The 22,760-nt window shown below is 32.3% G+C and overlaps 2 protein-coding genes across 7 annotated transcripts; one reads left to right on the top strand and one right to left on the bottom strand.

The window, feature by feature from the left end:
- Positions 1–107: 107 nt before the first annotated feature.
- On the bottom strand, positions 108–7,067 carry LOC148305961 (aminoacylase-1B-like). Of its 3 annotated transcripts, none has more exons than XM_088265789.1 (10): positions 6,689–7,067; positions 6,383–6,470; positions 4,432–4,601; positions 2,637–2,808; positions 2,332–2,478; positions 2,177–2,247; positions 1,621–1,737; positions 933–1,028; positions 708–841; positions 108–373 (listed from the first exon to the last, which is right to left on the bottom strand). In XM_088265789.1, exons 3-10 carry the CDS (start codon positions 4,453–4,455, stop codon positions 169–171), a joined length of 966 nt encoding a protein of 321 aa, XP_088121915.1. In that variant the 5' UTR covers positions 4,456–4,601; positions 6,383–6,470; positions 6,689–7,067; the 3' UTR covers positions 108–168. The 3 variants fall into 3 exon arrangements, with proteins under 3 accessions (XP_088121915.1, XP_088121916.1, XP_088121914.1); XM_088265790.1 differs by having other exon boundaries at positions 6,420–6,470; XM_088265788.1 differs by lacking the exons at positions 6,383–6,470; positions 6,689–7,067 and adding an exon at positions 5,395–5,732.
- Positions 7,068–7,787: 720 nt separating this feature from the next.
- LOC148305960 (uncharacterized) lies at positions 7,788–22,592 on the top strand. Of its 4 annotated transcripts, XM_088265785.1 has the most exons (19): positions 7,788–7,888; positions 8,804–8,880; positions 9,860–9,984; positions 10,770–10,822; positions 11,503–11,646; positions 12,130–12,204; positions 13,648–13,838; positions 14,612–14,781; positions 15,607–15,742; positions 16,480–16,580; positions 17,512–17,673; positions 18,214–18,370; positions 19,139–19,281; positions 19,539–19,614; positions 19,912–20,065; positions 21,053–21,201; positions 21,652–21,721; positions 21,927–22,025; positions 22,321–22,592. In XM_088265785.1, exons 1-19 carry the CDS (start codon positions 7,883–7,885, stop codon positions 22,456–22,458), a joined length of 2,226 nt encoding a protein of 741 aa, XP_088121911.1. In that variant the 5' UTR covers positions 7,788–7,882; the 3' UTR covers positions 22,459–22,592. The 4 variants fall into 4 exon arrangements, 1 of the variants encoding a protein (XP_088121911.1); XR_015838076.1 differs by lacking the exon at positions 22,321–22,592 and having other exon boundaries at positions 19,912–20,063; positions 21,927–21,995; XR_015838077.1 differs by lacking the exons at positions 21,652–21,721; positions 21,927–22,025; positions 22,321–22,592 and adding an exon at positions 20,210–20,365 and having other exon boundaries at positions 21,053–21,184.
- Positions 22,593–22,760: the final 168 nt, after the last annotated feature.

Below are 22,760 nucleotides of genomic sequence, written 5' to 3'. Positions count from 1 at the left end.
TTCTACCTCAACTTGATCCCTATTTTTAATACAGGGCCACTGGGCCCTACGAAAAAAATATGAAATTAAAATATTTTTACCATTGAAAATAAATAAAAATTCATAGAAATTTTTAAAATTTTTATTTGATGATAAAATGATTTTTTGTTATTACTTTTATTTTATTACTTATGCATTTGCAACAGCGGATATAATTTTTTCATAAATATCAATTCCTTTAAGAAAAATATCAGCATGTAAATTTTCATTATGGCTGTGCAATTTTTGGACCGTGTTGTTCATTGGTGAAAATCCAATAGCTGGTATTCCTGCCTGTCGAATAAATCGGCTGTCAGTTCCTCCCAGGAAAATTTGTTTAGTCAGCTTTATGTTTCTGTAAGAAAATAATTTAAAAGATTAGAATGAATAACAATAAAATAATATGTTTTTATGTATTATTAAAAGTTATTGATATAACGATGAAAATAAAAGTAAAAGTTTATTTGATTTTATTAATTTATTGTATTGTATTTTTAAAAACCATCAAATATTACTTTCAGTAATATTTGATGGTTTTTAAAAATTGTCATAAAATAATGGTATGTTTGGTTGGATTTAAATTACTGACATGTTATGTTTAGTGTATAAATATAGATCATTTTTATTTACAAAAAGTCAAAAAATAAGCACATGCAAAAAATAGTATAATATAAAAATTAAATACTTACAGTTCATTGGCTGCCTGTTTAAAGGAAACCCAGAAAATATTAGTACTGTCGAGTTTGGTAACTTCAATTTTGGGATCCTTTTGGTCATAATCTAATGTTATACCTTCACCCGCTTCTGCACACCAATCTTTTATCTGAAGCAAGTGCAATTTTCATAATGTAATATGATTTTTTTTAAAGATATTATGTAAGAACAAAAGAAAAACTAGTAGAGGATGTTCTTACCATGTTTTCAAATTCAATATGGTCCACGTCAATAGCCAATCGAACATCAAAAACTACAGTTAGCATTTCTGGAACAACATTATTTTGAATACCACCCTAAAATGTATATTAAATATGACATTTAAAATAGTAAGAGCACCTAATAGATATCCTTTTTTTAAAGACAAATATTTGTACCCTTATATATATTTATAAATATTGTACCCTTATACATAAATATTTCAATTTAATACTTTTTTCGTGGGCACCTCACTATTTAAAAAATTGGTATCAAATTGTGGTAGGTTGGGTTCAAACCCAAAAACTCTTGACTCTGACCACGAGACCACAACTCGACACTATTTGTACAAGGGGTAAAATATATTCCCATGTGATGCATTGGGCAACGCATTTGTTTTACATGGGGCCTTGATCAAGTTGATTAACTATTTGAAGACTAGGTGATCAGTCCTCTGCGCTCTGGATTTTTGGATCTAGGAAAGGAAAGTGTTTGGTCTGATATAGATAACATAAGTAACGTAGCCCAGGATGAAGTTCACTAGTCCACTAAATGGAGGAATAATTGTTGGCGCCGAAACGAGAATAGAAATAATCGCTAGAGCACTCTAGGTTGCATATCTATTCTCTTATTAGCTTTTGTCACTTAGACACTGCTTATATGTAAAAGTTTCTTTAGGCTAGTACTTACAAAAAGTTGAGTAATATTTATAGTTGTTACATCAGAAATAGTCAAAGACGGGTCTGATTCCAACTTTTTTTTCTGAGATTCACGGTAATCCATAAATTTATCCACAATGATTCGCACCTGAAAATTTTCATATGTAAATTTAGTAAACATTTGTCTGTTATAGCAATATGGTATCTGTTTACCATTTGGTCACTTAAAATTTATGAGTACCTAACCTAGGTGTATGACTAGATTAGGTCTGAGTCTTTTTTTAAACACCACATTCGTTTATGTGATTTGACATAAGGCCGTGTTTTTGACATAATTTCAAGTCAATCCATCGACTACTTTTCAAGTTTTGTGGACACGAACATACGGAAACTAAATTTTTATACATATAGATACTCAGTTTTTTAAAATGCTGCAAGCCAAAAGACTGTATCCGAGTAGCCAAAGTTTTCCCCCCCTTGGTCTAGATACATAAAAATTTTATAGTTTGAAAATGGAAACGAGATTCGTCAAAAATATATATTTTTTTAATACAGTTGGCGATTGTTCAAAATATTCTGCATTCGACCTTTTCTCCAGGTGTGTTTGGTAAAAGAAGAGATCCATGACCTGTGGTTCCAGGACAGTTAACGGCCACATCTAAAAGATTTGAAAACGTTAAACCAGTGAAGACATTGTAAATCAAGCACTAATTTTGTATGCTAAATAGATTTGATATCTTACGCCAAATACTTCTTTCTCCATAGTACACAGAAAATTTTTCTCCAGAACTAGCAACTCCTTCATCTAAAGACAAGCCAATGTTTAGAGCCTTAAAATCATTGGTCAAAACAAATTTCTGCATTCCTTCCTTTCCCCCTCTCTCTTCATCTGCAGGAATACAATAAAATATATTTTATCAGCACCAATATTATATATTTAATATGAAAAAGTCTTCATCCAAGCAAACCATAAAAATAGTTACATTTTATTAATGTGAAGAGTGTGTGTGTGTGTGTGTAATGTTTACAAAAAATATCTTAACTAACCAGGAACAAAGCACATATGAATGGTTCGTCTCAATTTGACTCCTTTCTCTTTGAGTCTCTTGATTGCTTCAATATATTGAATAGCCACACACTTCATATCTTGAGCTCCCCGTCCATAAATAAATCCATTATCATCTAAATGCCCACTAAATGGCGGATGGATCCAACTTTCCTGGAATAAAAAACATTATTATTGACATCCCTCAATACTAAATAAATACTCAATAGATACCCATAATCAATTATTCATTATGTAAATGTGATCTGATATTAAACTTTCATTGAAATATTGAGTACCTCATTTTTATGCTATGAGAATAATGCATACATTAGCAATGATGATTTTTTCAAAATGATTTAGGAAATTTAATTTATACTGATTTTTAAAATGCATTTTCCTTCTAGATAACTTGATTTTGTGTTATTTTCATGATTATTTCACTACATATCTAGCCAAATTGAAATTTTCAAAATACAGTTTTTTTCAAGTAACAATATACATACATTCTAAGTAACACAAATTTTAAGTAACAACAACTGGCATAAATAGTGTTACGGACAGATCGCACACCCCGTGTAGCATCCCGGAAAAGGACCACTGGGCGCCCGGCGGGCAAGATGGCTGCCCGTCAGGCTGCGGCCCGAAGAAGGGATTTTGTGAACTTTGTATGGCTGTATGTCTGTATTTTATATGAGATTTATGTATTAGATGTAAGGAAAGTAAATGTAATAGATATAAGAATATAGAATAATGTATTTAGTTATGTATTTAGAATATGTAGCTTAGTTTAGAATCGGACATATTGTTGTAGAGGCACCGGTACGGTATGGAAAAGTAGCCCGTCCGGTGCCCCTTAGAGGGAGACAGCAATATGGCTGTCTCTTTACCCCGGCCGCTGATTGGCCGTGCTTTCCCACTGTCGGGCGGCACGCGATCACGGTCCGGTATAAGTAGGGTTCACTTTTCCCTAATAAAGTTAGTTCTGGTGTGACTGTTGAAACCTGTGTTTCATTTCTCCGCTCCTGCTCCTTGAAGACCTCGCCGCGCCGCCAGCCTGGACCGCTTCGCCTCTTTGCACCGATTCACGGACCGGTTTCGGAAAGCCCTTCTTAGAACTATTGAAGTTGACTTGTCGGCTCAGTGCTCGCTCTTCCCTGCTCGCTTATCCAGTCACCTCCGTCCGTATCCAGCGTACAACTCGGTACGGCGGGGCCGTCTGGAACGTCACCCCTTACAATGGTGGCAAGTTGGTCAGATTCCGTGTGAAGGCCAGGCGGGAATATTTGTTCGAGTCATCGCCCGTAACCGGTGTCGGTTACAAATAGCGTTTTATGAACTCAAAATTTATACAAAAATAAAATTACATTGATATGTCGAATAATATTTTTTCTTTTCTTATCCTTATCTGCAGCCAATGGTGCATAGAGCACTGCATCATATTGACGCAGTGTTATCTTGATTGTTACTTACATGAAGGCAAGGTGATCACTCCTGCGCTTCAGGGACCAATCCAGGGTAATATTAAATAAATATTAGAGATATGAAATAAATCACCAATATTTATTTTCACCCCCCCCCCTGGAAATCGAACACGAGACCTTCAGCACAGTAGCTAAACACGCTAACCATTACACCACGAAGGCGGATAATAAAGTTGTAAATAAATATTGACTAAACCAATCTGATCAAAGTAACAATAACCTGGGTTTTTACCATCAATAAATATCTGAAATAATATTGTATTTATGAACTTATTTTTATTGAAAAGAGATAGGTGTATTTTGAAAAGTTTACCGGGTAAACTGGAACTACATCCATGTGTGAATTGAGAAGAATAGATGGTAATGTAGGATCTAATCCTGTCCATGTTAGAATAATAATCGGCTGTTGTGGGAGACCAGCGTAGACTTGATATGGCAACCCAAGCTCTTCGGCTTGCTTTTTTATAAATGCAATACAGGGATCTGAAACCAAGAGAAATTTGAATGAAAAAAATAATTGAGACATTGTAGAGAAAAAATATTTTTGAGACAAATTATCCACTATTTGTTTTTCTCAATTTCACACAATTTTTTATGTGATAAACATAAACTGACAACCTCAAATATCACAGATGGTTTCAACATGCATGCAAGTAGCATATTAAAAATGTTCTATAAAAAACACGATCCCTCAGTTTTTTTTATACATCTTACCATAATATTTTAATTATTTTAGCTATTTTCCATGGAGAATTTTCTTCTGGAAGAAGTTTTTAAGCTAGGTGTTGATATGTATTTGTGTTTAATCACGTCGGAGTCACCACTTAGGCCGTTTGTTCACTGCTTGCTAAACTGTCGTAGTCGCTTTCATTTTTCAAAACCGGACTGCCGGACGGTAAAATTCCGTGTAGCGCACAAGCGGCTTTAGGAGGCAAATGAGTTACGGTTTAAGTAATAAGAAAATTATATGGAGATATGACTTTCAAAGCTCATTTAATTATTACTAAGTTCTCATACACAATAACAAAATAAATAAATAATACATTTTCCCAAAATGTACCTCTGTAAAATGACTGAATACTGTATATTTTTTTAAACAACGGGTCACAATAAATAGCTCTAAGTTATATTCTTAAGCTAGATATGTTCTCCAAAATGTGAACCTTCTAATATCTGTGAGTACCGTGAATGTAATTTATTATATTTTAAAGCATTTACAAAATTTCAATTAATCAAATAAAATACATATTAACACTTTTTTTTTAAAATAACACACCATAATTAATATTTGGATGAACTGATGGTATTTGAAGATATTCTTGAAACTTTTTTATAGACGAATTATTTTTCCAATCACTCAATTTAGACATTTTAAATATGAATTCAGTTACAATTCTCAGGAATCACAAAAACTAATATTAATAATTTGATTTCAATCTATTTATGCAGAATCAATATAATGTCTAACCACATTTTGTACGCAATTTCATAATCTGTGTTGATCAGATAGTGGTTTATTGTATCGGAAAATATTTAATACCTTGATCATATCCTGTTGATGAACTAATAATTATTTTGATTGCCTTGAAACAATTATTATAAAAATATTTATATAGGGAAACATTTAAAAGTAAATACTGCATTTGTAGAGCATTTAAAAAATATATATGTGTTTCCTTGAAGCAAAACTTGGTTTTATTTTTTCATTTCTCCTATCCTTTTACATTATTCATATTTATGTTTAAAACTTAAAAGTCTATGAAATGAATGAATTTTAAAACAAATTTCGATTCAATCATTATAAAAGCTTCTTAATTTTTTAAAACCTTTTTACTACCAGTGTCATTCTTCAGTAACGCCTTCATAAGATAAACCAAGAAAAAAACTTTTCATTTGATTTAAATGCCCCAACATTCTTATAGATAGTTATGGTAATTAAACAATTATCCAGAACAATATTTTGAGAATTTTTATAAGCTTTTGTCTCTAAATATTTATATCAGTATTTCTAAAATAAATAGTAGGTATATCTAAAAACGATGAATAAATGAAAAAAATATTATAATTGATATATACTTAAAGCTCAAACATTGTTGATATGTATGTACATTAAATATATGATATTAAATGCTGTATATAAAATATATGATATCATAGTACTAATTATTTAACTATAATGTTTGGATGAAAGTACTTAACATCGTTATCAAAGACTGATTTTGAGTGCATCAAAACACGCGTCAGATTAATAAGTTTTTATTTACCAAGTATATGTTAAATTTTAAAATGGATATAAAGTACCACAAAATAACAGCCAAATTAATGAGTTTTTTACTTTTTTTTTCTTCAAAACTCTGAAAACAGAAATAAAATATGTTAAAACATAATACCTTAATTGTAACTGTAAAATAATAAAATAATGTAATTGAAATTAGTAAAAATAATTGTTTATTCCGACATTAATCATTTTAAAATTATTGAAAACATACATGCGTTCCATCCTCTCTGCCTACCCCTGCGGGGAAACGGCGTGATGGTAGTAGTAGTAGTAGTAGTAGTAGAAAACATACATGATTTTTTTCCAAAAATAAAATTTCGAAAGTCACTTGAACTGCAACCAAATCGTTTTTAATATGGTTAGATTTTTTCCCATTGAAAAAACATATTGCCATCTGACATTCTATTCGTCATCGCAAAACTTGTGAAATTATTTTGATGGTAGTTTATAATATACATATAAGTTAGTCTTTGGCTTATAATCTTCGGTCAGATATTGCAGTTGATATGTTGTTATGTTGATAATGTTTCTGGAAAAAACAGCAGAGTTTCGAAATCTAAGGATATTTTAATAATAATTTTTAGATTTGTATTGATTACAAAGCATGCATATTTTTAAAAAATTTTTCCAGATGTATAAAAACTACTATACACAGAAAGACACAAATGGGAAGAAAACTAAATATGATCCATTTTCAAGTGTTTGTTTTTTATATTGTTTGATCAATAATTTGAACTGATGTTTTATGGACTTAATGTGACTTAATGTTTTATGGACTTAATAAACAAATGTGAGGAGTTGAAAATTTTCAAGCACAAATCTGAAAATAAAACTACGCCTAATATTTATATAGAAGGTAAACAATACATTATACATATTATTTTTATCAGTTTTAAGTTTTCAATACAAATTGAACATGGTGGGACATAAAATAATGACCAATTTTAAAGTAAAGCGATACTTTATATTTTCCAAACAAAAAAATCACCTGCCTATTTATATAAAATTTAGTAGCCATAATTTATATTGCAATAATTTAAACTGAAAGATGGATGTCATTTTAAATGCATGAATTGGTCAAATTTGATCAGCTATTATGGTACATCTCAAAACCATTGTTTGCAGCCCTAATTGTTCATGGTGGTTTCTTCTGATTAATTAACACTTAAAATAATTAAACCAAAAACTTGTGGTTTTATGAAAAATATTTAAACATTGGATAAGATAAACAGAGTTACAAATAAATTGAACATTTATTTATGCTATAATAAATTAATGATATTGATGTAAATGATTTAGTTGTAAATCAATATTAATTAAACCAATTTGCTTAAATTGACAACCTTATAATGGGCCTTACCTTATAAAATTAAAATTTATTTCCAAATTTAAAAAACGGTATTGTCATACATAAAAATCAATAAATTGTAGAGTTTTAACATTATTTAACCGTCCAATATTCTTTAGATTAAATACATTATTCAAGATGCCGGTAAGCTATTTTAATATGAAATATATATATATATATATATATATATATATATATATATATATATATATATATATATATATATATATATATATATATATATATATATATATATATATATATATATATATATATATATATATATATATATATATATATATATATATATATATATATATATATATATATATATATGTATATCCTTTAATATTAGGGGGTTTTTATTCCTAGCGATTATATTTATGCAAGGTGACTTATTGGCTGGAAATAGTCTCGATCAGTAATGACTCAAATGCGCACAGTGTGTAGTGTTAAGTTTCATATCATTTTAAGAGCTTCCAGTTCAGAGAACCATTTGAAGAGCTATAATTTTGTTAATTATTCTTGTTGCTTTATTATTTTATTATAATTAGATTTAATGAAGTCTTGGCAATTTGCTCAATACACATGACTATTTAACAAAGTTATCATGGTTGAAATGTGTCACCTGAAAACTAGTCATTTTAGCTGTCAACAGTCGTGGTTGATAATAAAGATTCGCTACACTGAATCTGCACACATCTTTATATAAAAGTATGCTGCGATTGTAATGTTTGTATAGTAGATGAAGCTCTGCCAACCTCTGCTTCTTTGCAAAGTCTGATTTATAAAGTTTAAACCAGTACAAGAAACAAAAATAATGTTTGTGCAATGTTCAAGTAAAACATAAATAATGTGTTAGATATAAATAATAGTTTGTGTCTTATGAAAATATTAACTAAGAGTTATCTAACAACAATTCAAAATGAGATGAAATTATTTAAATCAAACAAGAATGAAAGAAACTCATTTTAGTACGTATTTGCAAAGGTAATGAATATGTTTTAAAATTTTAGTTTATTTATTAATGTATACATTAAAAAATGAATGTTTTTTCAGAAAATGACCAAAGCTCAGAAGAAGGCGCTCTTAGAGCAGCAAGCTGCTGAAAGAAAGAGACTTCAGGATGAAGAAAAGTACAATTTTGTGTTTATCATTTCATTCGAATTTTTATGTATACATATACAATTCATTACAATTTTTATGATAATTAAAACAAAATAATATATCTATGTAGAATAAGTAATCATGCTGATACACACACACACACACACACACACACACACACACACACACACACACACACACACACACACACACACACACACACACACACACACACACACACGCATACACACACACAAACACACTAAACAACAAAATCTTCTGAAATTGTAAATTGATGTATGAAGTAAAGCACCTGAAATCGTCTTAGGAATTAGAATGGCTTCATTAGGTTCATAGGGTTAGAAATAATTCAGTGAATTATCTTGATATTTCACAGTATGGTTTGATTTATTGTAAGTACAGACATATACAATTTGCTACGGAGCAATACTCACCACAAACGTGACCAGAAATGCTCAGACTATTACGCATTTCATATTTCTCGTATGAGGATGAGCCTCGATCTGTCTCAACGCTAGAGGTGGCTATTTCCCAGATATAAATATTCACACCTAATCAAAATGAATTGTAATTATGTCATTAAAAAATATCAATTGAAATTTTAAAGATTTTTTTTGGATACTGAGTTCAACAAACGAATCTTGTGATTATTAACATTTATTTCATTATTGTTATCACACTTACGATTTCTCTTCCTATGAAAAAGATATATTAATATATATTATAGGTGTCTCATCTGAGATGAAGCATTTTTCGTTTTAAAACGGTAGATGCTTTGTATCGGTTGAGACATCTATAATATAAATTGATATATCACCCGTAGGGTGAAAAATTTAGTGTCTGATAAATAAATATGGAATGAAAATAATATCAATACCAAAAGAAATTAATTTGTGTAAGTTGTTGGATTATTATTGTCGTTATGATAGAAATGTAATGTCACAAGATCTTTTTTCTGAGTGAATGTAATATATTCTCTGTTTTTAGTGCAGCGGAAGCAGCCAATAGGAGAGCGGCATACAAACAAATGATCATAACACTGAAAAAGCAGGATGATGAAGAACAAGATATAAGAGATGTTGTTCTGAAAAATATAGTCCAACAATTTAAAGGTAATTTATTAAACTTCTCATTCAATATGTGTACATTGGCGGGTTTGTTTCTAACCAAAATACTCGACTAATGATGGTGGCCAAGATTTGGGCTTAAGAGGAAAGTTTAAACCTCATGCATCTGTTCGAAATACAACATACTTTGAAAGGCGTTACAATATGATAATTATAGTGCAGGAATGATAATTATAAAATAATTACAGTTTTATATATTGACACTGTGATTCGACAAAATCAATCGAGGCATAGGCAGTAAGATCAGGTAGAAAATGGGGGAAGATAAAGAGGATTCACACACAAAAATGATGAACGATGGACAGTTTGGATTTCAAGGATAGATAGTAATGCTTCAGATGTTTCTTGAAGGTTATTAGAGAAAGTTCATTTCGTCATAGTCTAACATTTGAATAGTACAAGTTTAACTGAAGATTGGTGTGTTATGAGGGTGTAATATAAATACTCCCTCCATACTTACTATAACAGTGATTATTCTCTGCGAAAAATCTCAAATTTAGCCCTACCTTTTTTGAATTCACGTGTTTCGTTCCTTTTCACATGGAGCTTATAAAAGTCAAAGTAAATAGATATTGAATGTCGGGCAGAATGATGATAGTCACACAGTTTTAGGTGATCAAATACACTAGCCAATCAAGGTTATAAACCGAAACATCCATATTTCTCTCTTCAACAAAACTTTTTGTTTCTGTTGAGAAATAATTTTTAAAAATCTGTCCTTCAGTTGTAACTTGTAATACTTTTAAAAAAATGTATTTATTTTCTTTCAGATTCCACCAAAATGAAAATCGGACTTCAGACAAAGATTCGCGAGCAAGAAGATGTAAGGTGTTTTATTATTTTTATACCTTATATTGATACAAATAAATAAGGAGATCTATGATGATTGCTTTTCAATATAGAATCCCATTGAGTATATGTATGTATATACGCATTCCATGGATCGATATGGTCAACAATGTAAATGTGCTCCAAAGAGCAAGAGTAGAAAAGTTGCTGACTGATATCAAAGTCCGGAAGGTGTCCTATCTGGGGCGTGTGCTTAAAGGGAAGAAGTACAAGCTGTTGCACCTTATCATAAAAGGCAAAATAGAAGGTCAACAAGGTGTAGGCAGAAGACAGATCTCCTGGCTCGGGAATATATGAGATTGGGGTTGGAACTCTCGAGGCCCTGTATAGAGCTGCCCGAGACAGGGACAATTGCTCTCAAGTGATAGTCGACGTAGGGGTGATCTGATATGACACACAAAGAAGAAGAACAAATGACCATCAAAAAGATAAGTTGGTCAAGTTGGTTGAGTGTCTATTTCGTTGGACTTTGACCTCTTGTTCTCGGTTTGTATTATATTCCTAATGATAAATAATTTCTTCAGGTTGTTTTCTCATTCAGCAAAATGTTCGCAGTAAGAAGAATCCTTTTTCTGGATGTTGTAGAGACCGTCTCCTGGAGAACAGAGTTAACATTAACTTTGGTAACGTTGTTAACAAGCTGTATATTTTTAGTGGGTTGTGTACATGCGGACAGATGGGAGCCCGGATCCCCGACAGCCCCCAGAACTAAGCGCCGCTCTGTACCGGTGGCAGCAACAGGAGGCTCAGGATAATGAATTTCAGTTGACACAGAAACGGGATATGGAGATACAACCAGTAAGTCATCTCCTCATCACCTATTCATCCATTTGATGAAGTGCTATTGCCATATATCCAAGGATTGGCATCTAATTTTACTTTTCTTTTAGTTCAACTCTCTATTTGCTTTCTTTTTATAATTATTATTTCATATTATTTCAGTCTTACCACTTTTATATCATCATTAAAATATATATAAAGCTGTATTATAAAAAGAATAAGCATACCCTGCCTACCTCAGAACAGGTATCTCCAAATACCTAGTGAGGATAGAGAAAAAAAAAAAATAATAAATAAATAATAATAATTAGAATTGAGTACAAGAATAGATACCTAATCCTGTATCATTTGTGAGTATTACCATGTAATCCAGAATCATGTCTAACAATTAAAAAGTAATCTGGCATGATATAAGAGTCGGGCCATGCAATTCTAACCTATCCTAACCAATTTTCAGTTTTTAATCACTTGTGCATAATCTTGTTTATTATATATTTACAGCTCCTTGAAGTTCTAAATGGCATCATGAAGTACCCGGAAGGGTATACTGACAGACAATTGCAGATATTCTATGAAGTAATAATTCACTTACTAAATATTACATTTAATATGAGACCAAAAAATACTGTATTGCAATGGAGTGAATAGTAAGTTTTCAGAGTACCTACTTAAAAAGATCTTTTTATTTTGGAAAATGCGTAAACATTATACCTTTCTTATTATCTTTAATGTGGGTTCATGTTATATCTGTAAATAAATATTAATCATAAGCATTAAAAGTTTATCTTACCAGCGTTCTAGCAAACCGGTGCGTAAAATTTTTAGATTTCGCCGAACCAGACCTTAACTCTTTGTTGTCACATAATATTCCAATTGAGATCATGTATCGGAGCACGCTCGGTTTATTTCGTCCGCCACATTGTAAAAATATTTGAACCTCACAAAGAGAAAAAAATATTGGAAAGATGAAAAAAAAAATAGTGGAAAAATTCAGTTAAGTTATTGCACTTAGTAAAAAGAATATCGTAAAAGATATACTTTTATACACTTAAAAAAATGTACATGTTAACAATGTTTTCCTTTCTATAACTTGCAGGTCTCCCACAGGGCCAGAAAGAGATAGAAACATTTAAGACAAAAATGTGATCCCCGTTTTCTCCGTTTTCATAACTCATAGTGATTAAGAAAAGCAGTTGCTCTTTACAAAAGAGTGCATATTGGATAGTTCATGATTGGATGTGCTTGAACGACGATGTACCTTTTTGTGCACTGTCATTTTCTTTCTATATCTTTGTGTCGGAGCGCACCGACTGTCATTTGAAGCTTTTTCATTCGCTTTTTACATGCCTTTTAAACCTATAATACCTACTGTTATAATTGGAGCATTCTCAGTTGTTATGTGAATGTTCTGTTTATGTGTAGAATAAAACACAAATAAATGAATAAATGTTAAATCTATTTTTTTACAGGGGGGGGTTGGGGTAGTACCCGAAGGGCGAACCGGTTCTTGAAAATTTTTAATCCCATCACTACTCACCAGGATAAAAAAAATCTGTTGTTTGGTGATGGGAGTCTCAAAATGTTGACAGCAAATAATAAGATAGTAAATCATTAATACAGATATTATATTTCTTTTTTGAGCAGATTAATATAAATTTAAAGGTTTGCAGTTTATACCACTTATATTTTAAGCCCAATTGATTTATGTTTGAATTTATTTAATGTTATTAATGTTGTTTTTTTCATTCCTGTGGACAAACTATTTTGTGCAAATTTGAATTTGAGAATTGAGGACTATGTATTGAAAAGTTTCTTAAAATTTTATGCTATCCAGTATAATTTTAACAAAATAACGGAATAACCTTCATGATACAATAGACAAGCTGTCTCTCCAATATATTATGCTCTTTTTGTATTGTACTCACCCCACCACAAGAGATTTCCACATGACGCATTATGTCTGGAGCCTTACTCACCGGAATTCATTACTCCTATTTGAAATAAGTGCTGCATTTTCAGGTGCGGGAAGAACTGAACGGGGAATGGTCCAGGACTCTGGAAGCTTGCAGCAAGTGCTGGGCTACGCTGTCAGGCCCGCGCGCGCCGCCGTGTCCGGAACGTCATGCGCACGCCGCATGCGCCCACCGGCTGGCCACCTGGATCTATCCGCCCGGCCCGCGCAAGATGCTGCGTCCACACGAGGCACCCACGTGAGTCCGTTTTCATCGATCTTACCTAAATAAGGTTTTTGCGTTTGAGGGACGGTTGGTAAGTGTAAGTACGCGTAGCAGAGCACATAGTATTATTCATTCATTTAACCATAATTACCTCTTAGAAAACTAATCCTGTATTTTTACGGTTACAAAGATTTACTCAAAATATTGTTAACTTTTTACCCTCAATTGGCATCCACAGCACATTGGGCACACGATTTGTGCAGCATACAGCACTTCATAAAATATTGACATCAACATGACTTTTTGACTGCAAACCCAACATTCAAATCATAATTTCTCTAGACAGTCATCATCATATTGATTTTTGGTTTAAAAACAAGCATATCTTAATTTTTTTTTTTAATTGGATATAATTCCGATTTTTTTTTCTTCTTACTGTGTCATGATATATTTGGGTTTTATTATCCCAACAGCTGCTGTAAACATAGGTAAAACGGTGAATCACAAGCAAATATTACATATGTGTATAATGTGATCATTAAAGCCTGTCAATGATAGGTTGTAAACCCTGTAATTGCCCAGATTTCCGTATTCCCTAATCATAAAAGTTACTTAAAACATCTTAGTTTATAGTTTTATGATTCACTTTTCCGTTGGTAACATTACGTTTACTATTGCTGTTACTATTCGAATTTTGAATACTGTGGAGAAATCAGGTTGCGATCCTGTTTCCGGAAATTGCCGAGTGCGGATACTCTCCCCAACACTGATGGTCCACTGTAGCCGTACAATATGACCATGTCCAGAGAGCCGGAGGAGATCCAGTTTGTGGAGCTCGGCATCACACTGACGCTGCCTGGCGGACATATGTGGCGCGGTGTGCTCCTGCGCGCATTGTGGCTGTCGGGAGACCTGCTGAGCCCCCGTAACCCACTATACCGGGATCCAGATACTATTCCTAACACAAGAGGGAATGGTATGTATCTACTTTGAATTTATAACTTTATTTTTACTAAATTTTATTTCAGCATTTATTGTTTATTAATGTTATAACATTTTGTAATATTTTAATTGAATGTTATATGGACTTCATCATTTTTTACACATTTGTAATTTTTATAAATGTAAAAATCCCTTAGTAAGTACTTCATGAAAAACTTACCATATACATACTCAACTTTTTACAATATGCGCTTTCCTGCATTTACTATTCATTACTTTTAATGCCTACTCTCACATACACAAATTCACTTACTGATCATCCAAAAAAGTGTATTTGCAACCAAAAAAGAGATCAAATGTGCATTTCTTCCCTTTCTGTGCTTTTGTACACAAAAATCATATCTTGAGTTAAAAGATATTATATAAAATAGTACTGATTTGTTTTTAATCATCAGCCTTCTTCTTCCTCAAGCCCTGTCTGATCCCCTGGATGTTGGCTCAAAGTATGACTTCAGTCAACCCATTTTGTGCAATCCAATGCCTCTTAGACTTCTCGAATCACAATCCAGTCACATTTCCACTTTTCCAAGCCAGGACAGTTGACTTCTGATGATACAACATCTTTTTTCAATCTTGCCCCTAAAATCAACTTATGTATTTAATAATTATCACCTTAAGATCTTAAGGCGATTTTGTAAAGAAACCTTAATGTTCCATATATAATACATATTTTGAAACCAGATACTATAAGTTAATTTAAGTTTTATTAGAAATTATTGCTTAAATAATTCAGTATTTAGTGTTAAGTCTTATTACATTGTTAATTTGATTCCATATTTCTTTTCGATTCTATCTTCAGATTTGTACGAATATACAAAACTGCAATACGACAAGGTGGTGGAAGTGAGAGAGGCCCAAGCCAAGGCAAGAGCTGCATTCTTTAATGAAGTCAAAGCAAGAATCGACCAACTCAACAAACTTATTGGGGAGGACAAGTAAGCCCATAATATGAACAAATAAATAAAAATCATCATTGTATAAAAATAGATATTCCAAAAATATAGATTTCATTATCATAGATTAATGGGTGTAGTATGTGGTATGTAGAGTTATGACCATTGGCAACGTTACTTTTTCCACGTACTTGTTACTTTTTCTCAGTTTATATTTCTTTCTTGCCATTGTTTTGATCTCAAATATATCAGGTGCTTAGGAATACGCAATATCCAACCAAATGCATGCACTGATTTGCGTGATTAGCTTTAAATTGATGAATCCAAAAACCATATTATGTAGCAACTTTCTCATCTAATGGTATGGTGTAGTATGAATCTTATAATAAAATCTTGTATAAAAAGCAGTAAGATATCTGAGCCGCAATAGTAGTTTCTTCAACTATTAGCCACCAGGCTGTAAAATGTCAAAACACAAACTGTCCTTCTAGTTTTAGCTGGACTAAAGTTTGTAAATTATTGTATAGTTATTTGTTTATGAAACATACTGTTTTTTTAAGGTTATTTTGTCATTTTGTCATTAATTTTTGCTGATAGTTTGGACTGCATTTCAGCTTTATTCTCTGGATAATATATCAGCTATGTATCATGCCACACAATACATCCATCATTCTTTGATGTGATGAACAGCACACAGCATTAAAATATATTTAAAAAAATATTTTAGGAGGTGTGTATATCTCTAAAACGTTGAACTCTAAAATGTTGAATGTTTGTAGGTATGGAGGTCTCAAAGCAGAAAGGAATGAATTAGTGGAGTTAAAAATAGCTGAACCTGAGCCTGTCGTACTTCCGAGAGATGCCCTTTTTCAAGAAGAAGGTGTGAACAGTAGTATTGTACCCTCCTAATTATTGGTACATTATAGTTATGGAAATAATTTTTTTAAATTCTGGCTTTGCGATCTAATAATAAGAATGGTAAAAATATGTGTGTGTGTGTGTTTTTTTAACTGCTTATAATTACGGTGCTTATAATCTTATAATTATAATTGCTTATAATCTTATAGTCTGTAGCGCTTTATAGTCCATAAATACGGTACCACTGATTTCATGTTTCATATTACATCTGAAATGAAACACATATTAATATTTAAAGTATCCCATTTCTGTGCTATGAATATACTGCGCTTATCACATGTCGTGATGTTGTATTATTTATTTATTGAAAAATATTGAGAACCATTAATTTTTAACCAAATATTGAACATAATATGTAATTAATCCACAACATTTTTACTATGGGTTGCTCAAACATTGACACAAGTTAGTAAATTATATGCAGTGTGAGGGAAATTAGATATATTTTGTTTGTTAACAGCAGTCGCCGGAATCAATATACCCCAAACTTATCATGAAACTGTACAAATGATAATTAAAAATGATGAACATCATTTTAAGCCTAAAATCATTATGATGTTAATAATCTATCCAGAGAAATTCTGGCTTTAATGTTGGGTTCCACACTATGTGCTGCACAAATTATGCACCAAATGCGCGGTGGACGTAATCAAATTGTCAAAAACTGTGTGCAAATCTATGACAATTTAATTTATTTCTCTTCAATATATGTATATGTTTACACTTATTCAAAACCAATACAAAAACAATTAACAGCACAAATTAATAATCAGATAAATGGATACCAAAAATAACAATAACATACAATTCAATTCAAAATATGACAATTCAAAGTAGAGAATAAAAGTTATCATGAGGGTGTAATTGTTAACTTTTTTTGTATGCGGTTGCAGAGGACGAAAATACAGCGGCTTTGGATAAGTTGAAAGTGCAAGTGGAAGATAATGAGGTAAATCTCCGTAAATATCGACTATGTGGAGGACTTCTCTACATAGAGCTGCTGCAACAACCACCACGTCCCAAGACTATGAAGGGAGACATCATCATCACCATGAGTGAGTACTCTCCCATTCTATACAGATCGAGAATCATGGACACAAATGTGTGCTGCCAAAAAGTTTATCTTTTCTTTTATGAGAAAACCAATGGTAGTAGTTTTCATTTTGTCCGCGGGCACTCTGTACTACAGTAGAACCACTCTCTAAAGTTTTTTATGTTAGGATTACGTCTATATGAATATTCATAACGTCTAAAAAATACAATGGAAGAAAGAAAAAAATATGATGCAAACATCAGAACAAACATATTGTAGTCATACAGGAGAAAGTGACCAAGTGCATTTTTTTACAAAAACCTGATCATTGACTATTTGATATCTTACTAGCTCATATTGCCCTGAAAAAAATCCCAAAGGATTTTAAACTTGGACGTATAATATACTGACTTGGTAAAAATAACTAACTGCATTGATGTGTATTTTCTTGCCAAGCAAAAGTGACTTAAATGGCTTTCCTAAACATTTTACGTTTTGTTGGTTGGTCACTTTCTCCTGTACTTCGATATATAACATATACATTGGAACATATTGGTTGTAGTGGAAGCGCAGGAGGCTTTGAGTCCAGTGGAGTTTCATGAGGAGTATGTGGCACCGCCGCCACCCGCGGCAGGTGCTGTCCGCGCTCCCGAAGAGATTGAGGCCGACATTCGTCGCCAAGAGGCAGCGCTTGAGAAGCTGGTCCTCGTGCATATCCTGTGAGTCTCTAACTCTCTTTATCTGTCTCACAATATGAGATCGCGTTTCAATTCAGTTGGGGGTCAATGCCATGCTCCTGATGTAACTGCAACCTTTTTTTATAATTTATTAAAAAATAGGAGTTTTTGATTTTTATAGTGAAAAATTTGTTTGAAGTTTTGAAAGATTTCAACTTTTTAGACTCTTACATCCTCAGGTCTAGCTAGATATCTTCCAAGGACGTGATACCCTTTATAACACAGGGACAAATTCAATTTTTTCTTCTTCTTCTAACCCATATCCGCACCCCAATGGTGCATAGGGCACTGCATCATATAAACGCAGTGTGAAATTGATCGTTAACCCATGAAGGAAAGGTGATCAGGCCTCCGCTTCAGGTACCAGTCCAGAGTAATGTTGAATAAATTCACATTAGATGGAATAATATATTTCCTAGTATTTATCTACCCTAACACTAAAAAACTCGGATAATAAATCATATATTAAAATTTTAGAGGCTATTTTACTGGATAGATGTGAACTTAGCTGTGACAATGAATAATAGTTTATTCACAGACTAATTATTACTTTCTATCTTTACACAGTTCCAGGCTAGTATTTGCACTTACATTCCATTTTCTATCATCCTCTAGCAGAATCCTATTTCTAAAATACATACCTTTCAAAAAGTTAAATAAGTTAGGGTCGCATCCATCTCCTCCATCAGGCCATCAATCATAATACAATGACAGTCTTCATTGCGCACTTTGTATGATATTTTATTCCAGTCTCCCAGAGACAGTCCTGTGGCTGGAACCTCCGCTAGTCTGCTGCTGGGACGAGAAGCGCAACACCTGGAGCACCTCTGACATACACGACCTCAAGTACAATGAGGACAAGTTTACCCTGACCTTCAGGATCGGGATTTTCAGTGAGTACCAACTTGCAATACGCAACTTGACTATGTTCCCTACTCAGCACCTAGTGTGCGCCCTTTCACATAAAGATGCATTATATCGGTGTATTGGTACAAAAGCTTTTATACCTGTGTTAGTATTACTATCCCGATTTATGTCTTTATATGAAAGGAAGTATACCTAGTTACCAGTCCATACAACATATCATCACAACTATTGACTGTGCTTTGTCGTAAAGGAAAAAATATATTTTCATTGGTTTTTTTTTTAGAACCTATCGGATTTGCAACTCTCAAATACAGCAACCTTCCTTACCAAGGATGGGAATTGAAGCCAAATGTATCTCGGTAAGTATAAATATTAATACAACATATTCATATTACGTGGATGAATGGTAAAAGAATCCCACTCAATATTTTTTTAAAGACATAATTTTGTAAATACTTACCTATTATAAAAACATCAATACAAATTTCTTTCTATGAAAGCGACTAGAAACACAAATCTACAAATCCCTTGGTTGATGATTCTTGAAAATAAAAATGTCCAGATATTATTTTGTTAACTATTTAACAAAAAAAAAACTTTAATGAATGTGAGTCTCTCCTTAACTATTTTCCCAGTAATTATACTTGACTTTACAGCACTGGTGTTGTGGTGACTATCATGGGGGCAGTGATAGTTCTAGAGTTAGAAGTGTTGACTTCCGGAATCAAGGTAAAGTCCATTCAGAATGGTGGAACAAGGGCTCTACAGAATATGGTCTCCGAAACATTCACTCTGAGAGAACTAACAGGTGTAAGTTTTTTTTTGCATCAATTTTATGTGCACAAATTGTACACTTACACTATTAGGTGGTTCAAAGACATTGATATTATATTCCCTTAACAATATTACATCAAATTTATTCATCAAAACTCACAAGAGGTCCTCTTATTGTAGCATGATTTCGAATTCTGAATCCCATATGAAAGGATATGAAATACTGGAGAAGGTACAAAGAATGGCAACTAAAATGGATTTATAAATTTTGAGTAGGAAAAAAGACTACGAAGTTTGAAAGTGCCCACTCTGGAGGAGCGCCCACGGCACAACAAAGTAATTTAATCCAAACATTAAAATCTTCGAAAGACATAAACCAATTTTTTATGTGTTAACATTATAAAAATCGTGTATATATATATTAACACATTTCAGACAGGTGTTTTATACGCCTACGACCGCTGGCAACGTGGATTTGATAATTATGTATATATGGTTAAGACCTAAACAAAGAGATTGGTACATAATATTCATTTAAAACATCAAATTATTTCTTCTTTGCTGACTTTGAAATGAGGGCGGCGCAGAAGGTAAAAATACCCTTCCCGTCCTTAACCATTGATCGACCGAACGGTTAGAAATACCTTTCCCGTCCGAAGTGTGTTAAGGTATAGCACGACGGAGGAGTATGATAACTGTAATTAATTAAAAAAGTGTTACTATCATTCGGTCAGTTTAGAGCAGATTTCTTAGCAATATGCAATGTTTTAAAATGATTCGTAATTGTGTCACAATTACATAGTACATACATATAAAGTTTTTTCAAAACTTTTATTTGTGAGTGTAATTTCAATGCAAACTTTTGACAATTTTGGAGTAACTGCAACTTTTAGGCGACATAATTTCCAATTTTTCAAAACAAATGAGAGCTTAAATTAAACTTATCTCAAAGGTTATATTTTTCTAAATGTTTTTTATGCATTTTTTTTCAAATACAACAAAAACTTGATTGATTTCTTTTAGCGACTGCAAGCTGGTGGGGTAGACATGTTTCCCACAGAAGATGCACCCTTTCTGGTAGAAGGCAGTTGCTCCAAACTACCTGTCATGGAGGAGCATCTCTACCACTGTATGGCACACTGCTGTACAGCATATAACTTTCAGTGGTCAAGGTAGAGTGGCTATGGAATAATAAAGCTCCTACTGCAGTAAAACTGGAATTTAAGTCATTTTATCACTTTACTCATTTATTTACACAAAAAACCTTAAGTTTTGTAAAAAATTTAAAAATTACATTATTTTGTTTCACCCAGCGACATTTTTCTTTTAAAACTTTTGATAATTTATAATAAACAAAATTCGAAATATTTATTTTTCAGGCTCATTTTTATATCATTATTAAATTATTATCATTAATCTACCTTTTTTTGATTCCCAAACTGATAATTCATGAAAAATATATTTCTACAGCCACCACGCAACTTGTATGAAAAATAAACTGCTGGCATTGAATAACGACACAAGGATGCATTTATAAATATTTTGCTATGTTCAAAATTTATCATCAAACTAATTTTGAGAATTTGCCCAATCATGAGATAATTTATAACATTCTTTTGTAGGTGGAATGTGTCGGCTGGTAGGAGAGCCATCGTACAACAGATGAGAGAATTCTTGCAAACTGATATTGAGGTAACCTAACCTCTCCTGTTGTAAAAAAAATTTTTTTTGAAAACAATTTACTGTTATTATTATTATTCTTATTTTTTTTTTTTTTATATGTTTGTTTTCTTTGTTTGTTAACAATATAACTCAATTCTAACATTTTTGCTGTCCAATATACTGGGTTCAATTCGGTTATATGAATTTGATGGTTTGTATTGAATTCTTCTTTCAGACTTTTGAAGTTTTGCATGTCACCCCATTACAAGCATCACTTGTCGTAGCTACGGAAGTATCAGCTGAATATAGTACAGAGACAATACCTGATCTAGCTGTAAGTATTCTAAACATAAACCTTCTTTTTCAAATTGCTCAATGTCTCCCTGGGATGTCTGAGACTGGCTGCACAATCAACCTCCCGATTCTGGGCCAAGTCGAAGGCAGCGATAAATCAGGACTCCGCTAACATCTTTATTTAATCGATCCATACTATGAGACACTATCTTCATCTGTTTGTTGAACTGACTCTTTGTCCATTCTAGCATTATGCCTAAAGTAGACTAATATGTAACTATACACCGAAACTAGAACTGTTCAACATTTTTTTCATTACTTTGATTAAATTTTAGTTCTATCCGGACCTGTACAGCTTGGTGGCGGGACACGGAGGAGAAGAAGTCAAAGGAGTTTTGACCAAAATTCCCTGGGAATTGGTGGAAAATGTTAAAGATCTCTTGTGGGCCATCAAACCTTGCAGCTTCTCCTAGTCCAACCTTACCAGATCTGCTGATGCATCAGTGCCTATAATCAATAGGAGTAATTCTACCACAGGCTGTTAAATGAATAATAACCCTCTTATGTGTTAAAATATAAAATAAAATCTAATGCATTTACAATTTTATTTAAATTGTTTGATTTCTTATGTTTTTTTACAATAATTTTGGTTGATAATCCTAAATGTGCTTTTTTGATACTCATGTATTTTTCTACATAAAAATAAAACTAAATGTTTTATATTTATTCAACAGACAACATCACAAAAGTAATAAATTTGCTTTGGGAACATTGA

This window comes from Brachycentrus maculatus, unplaced genomic scaffold (assembly GCF_059751285.1).
Source record: "Brachycentrus maculatus isolate JH-2025_06_01 unplaced genomic scaffold, ASM5975128v1 h1tg000258l, whole genome shotgun sequence".
NCBI lineage: Eukaryota > Metazoa > Arthropoda > Insecta > Trichoptera > Brachycentridae > Brachycentrus > Brachycentrus maculatus.
This window is presented reverse-complemented; position numbering and strand designations above follow the sequence as displayed.

What these genes read in the sequence shown, in the direction of transcription:
- LOC148305961 (XM_088265788.1), bottom strand. Translation starts at nt 5,488, where the DNA reads ATGTCTAAATTGAGTGATTGGAAAAATAATTCGTCTATAAAAAAGTTT. An exon ending in TCATATGTGCTTTGTTCCTG is followed by an intron (nt 2,479 to 2,636) that starts GTTAGTTAAGAT and finishes GTATTCCTGCAG; the next exon opens with ATGAAGAGAGAGGGGGAAAG. An exon ending in ATATTGAATTTGAAAACATG is followed by an intron (nt 842 to 932) that starts GTAAGAACATCC and finishes CACTTGCTTCAG; the next exon opens with ATAAAAGATTGGTGTGCAGA.
- LOC148305960 (XM_088265785.1), top strand. An exon ending in CTGGTCCTCGTGCATATCCT is followed by an intron (nt 18,371 to 19,138) that starts GTGAGTCTCTAA and finishes ATTTTATTCCAG; the next exon opens with TCTCCCAGAGACAGTCCTGT. An exon ending in TCTTGCAAACTGATATTGAG is followed by an intron (nt 21,722 to 21,926) that starts GTAACCTAACCT and finishes TTCTTCTTTCAG; the next exon opens with ACTTTTGAAGTTTTGCATGT.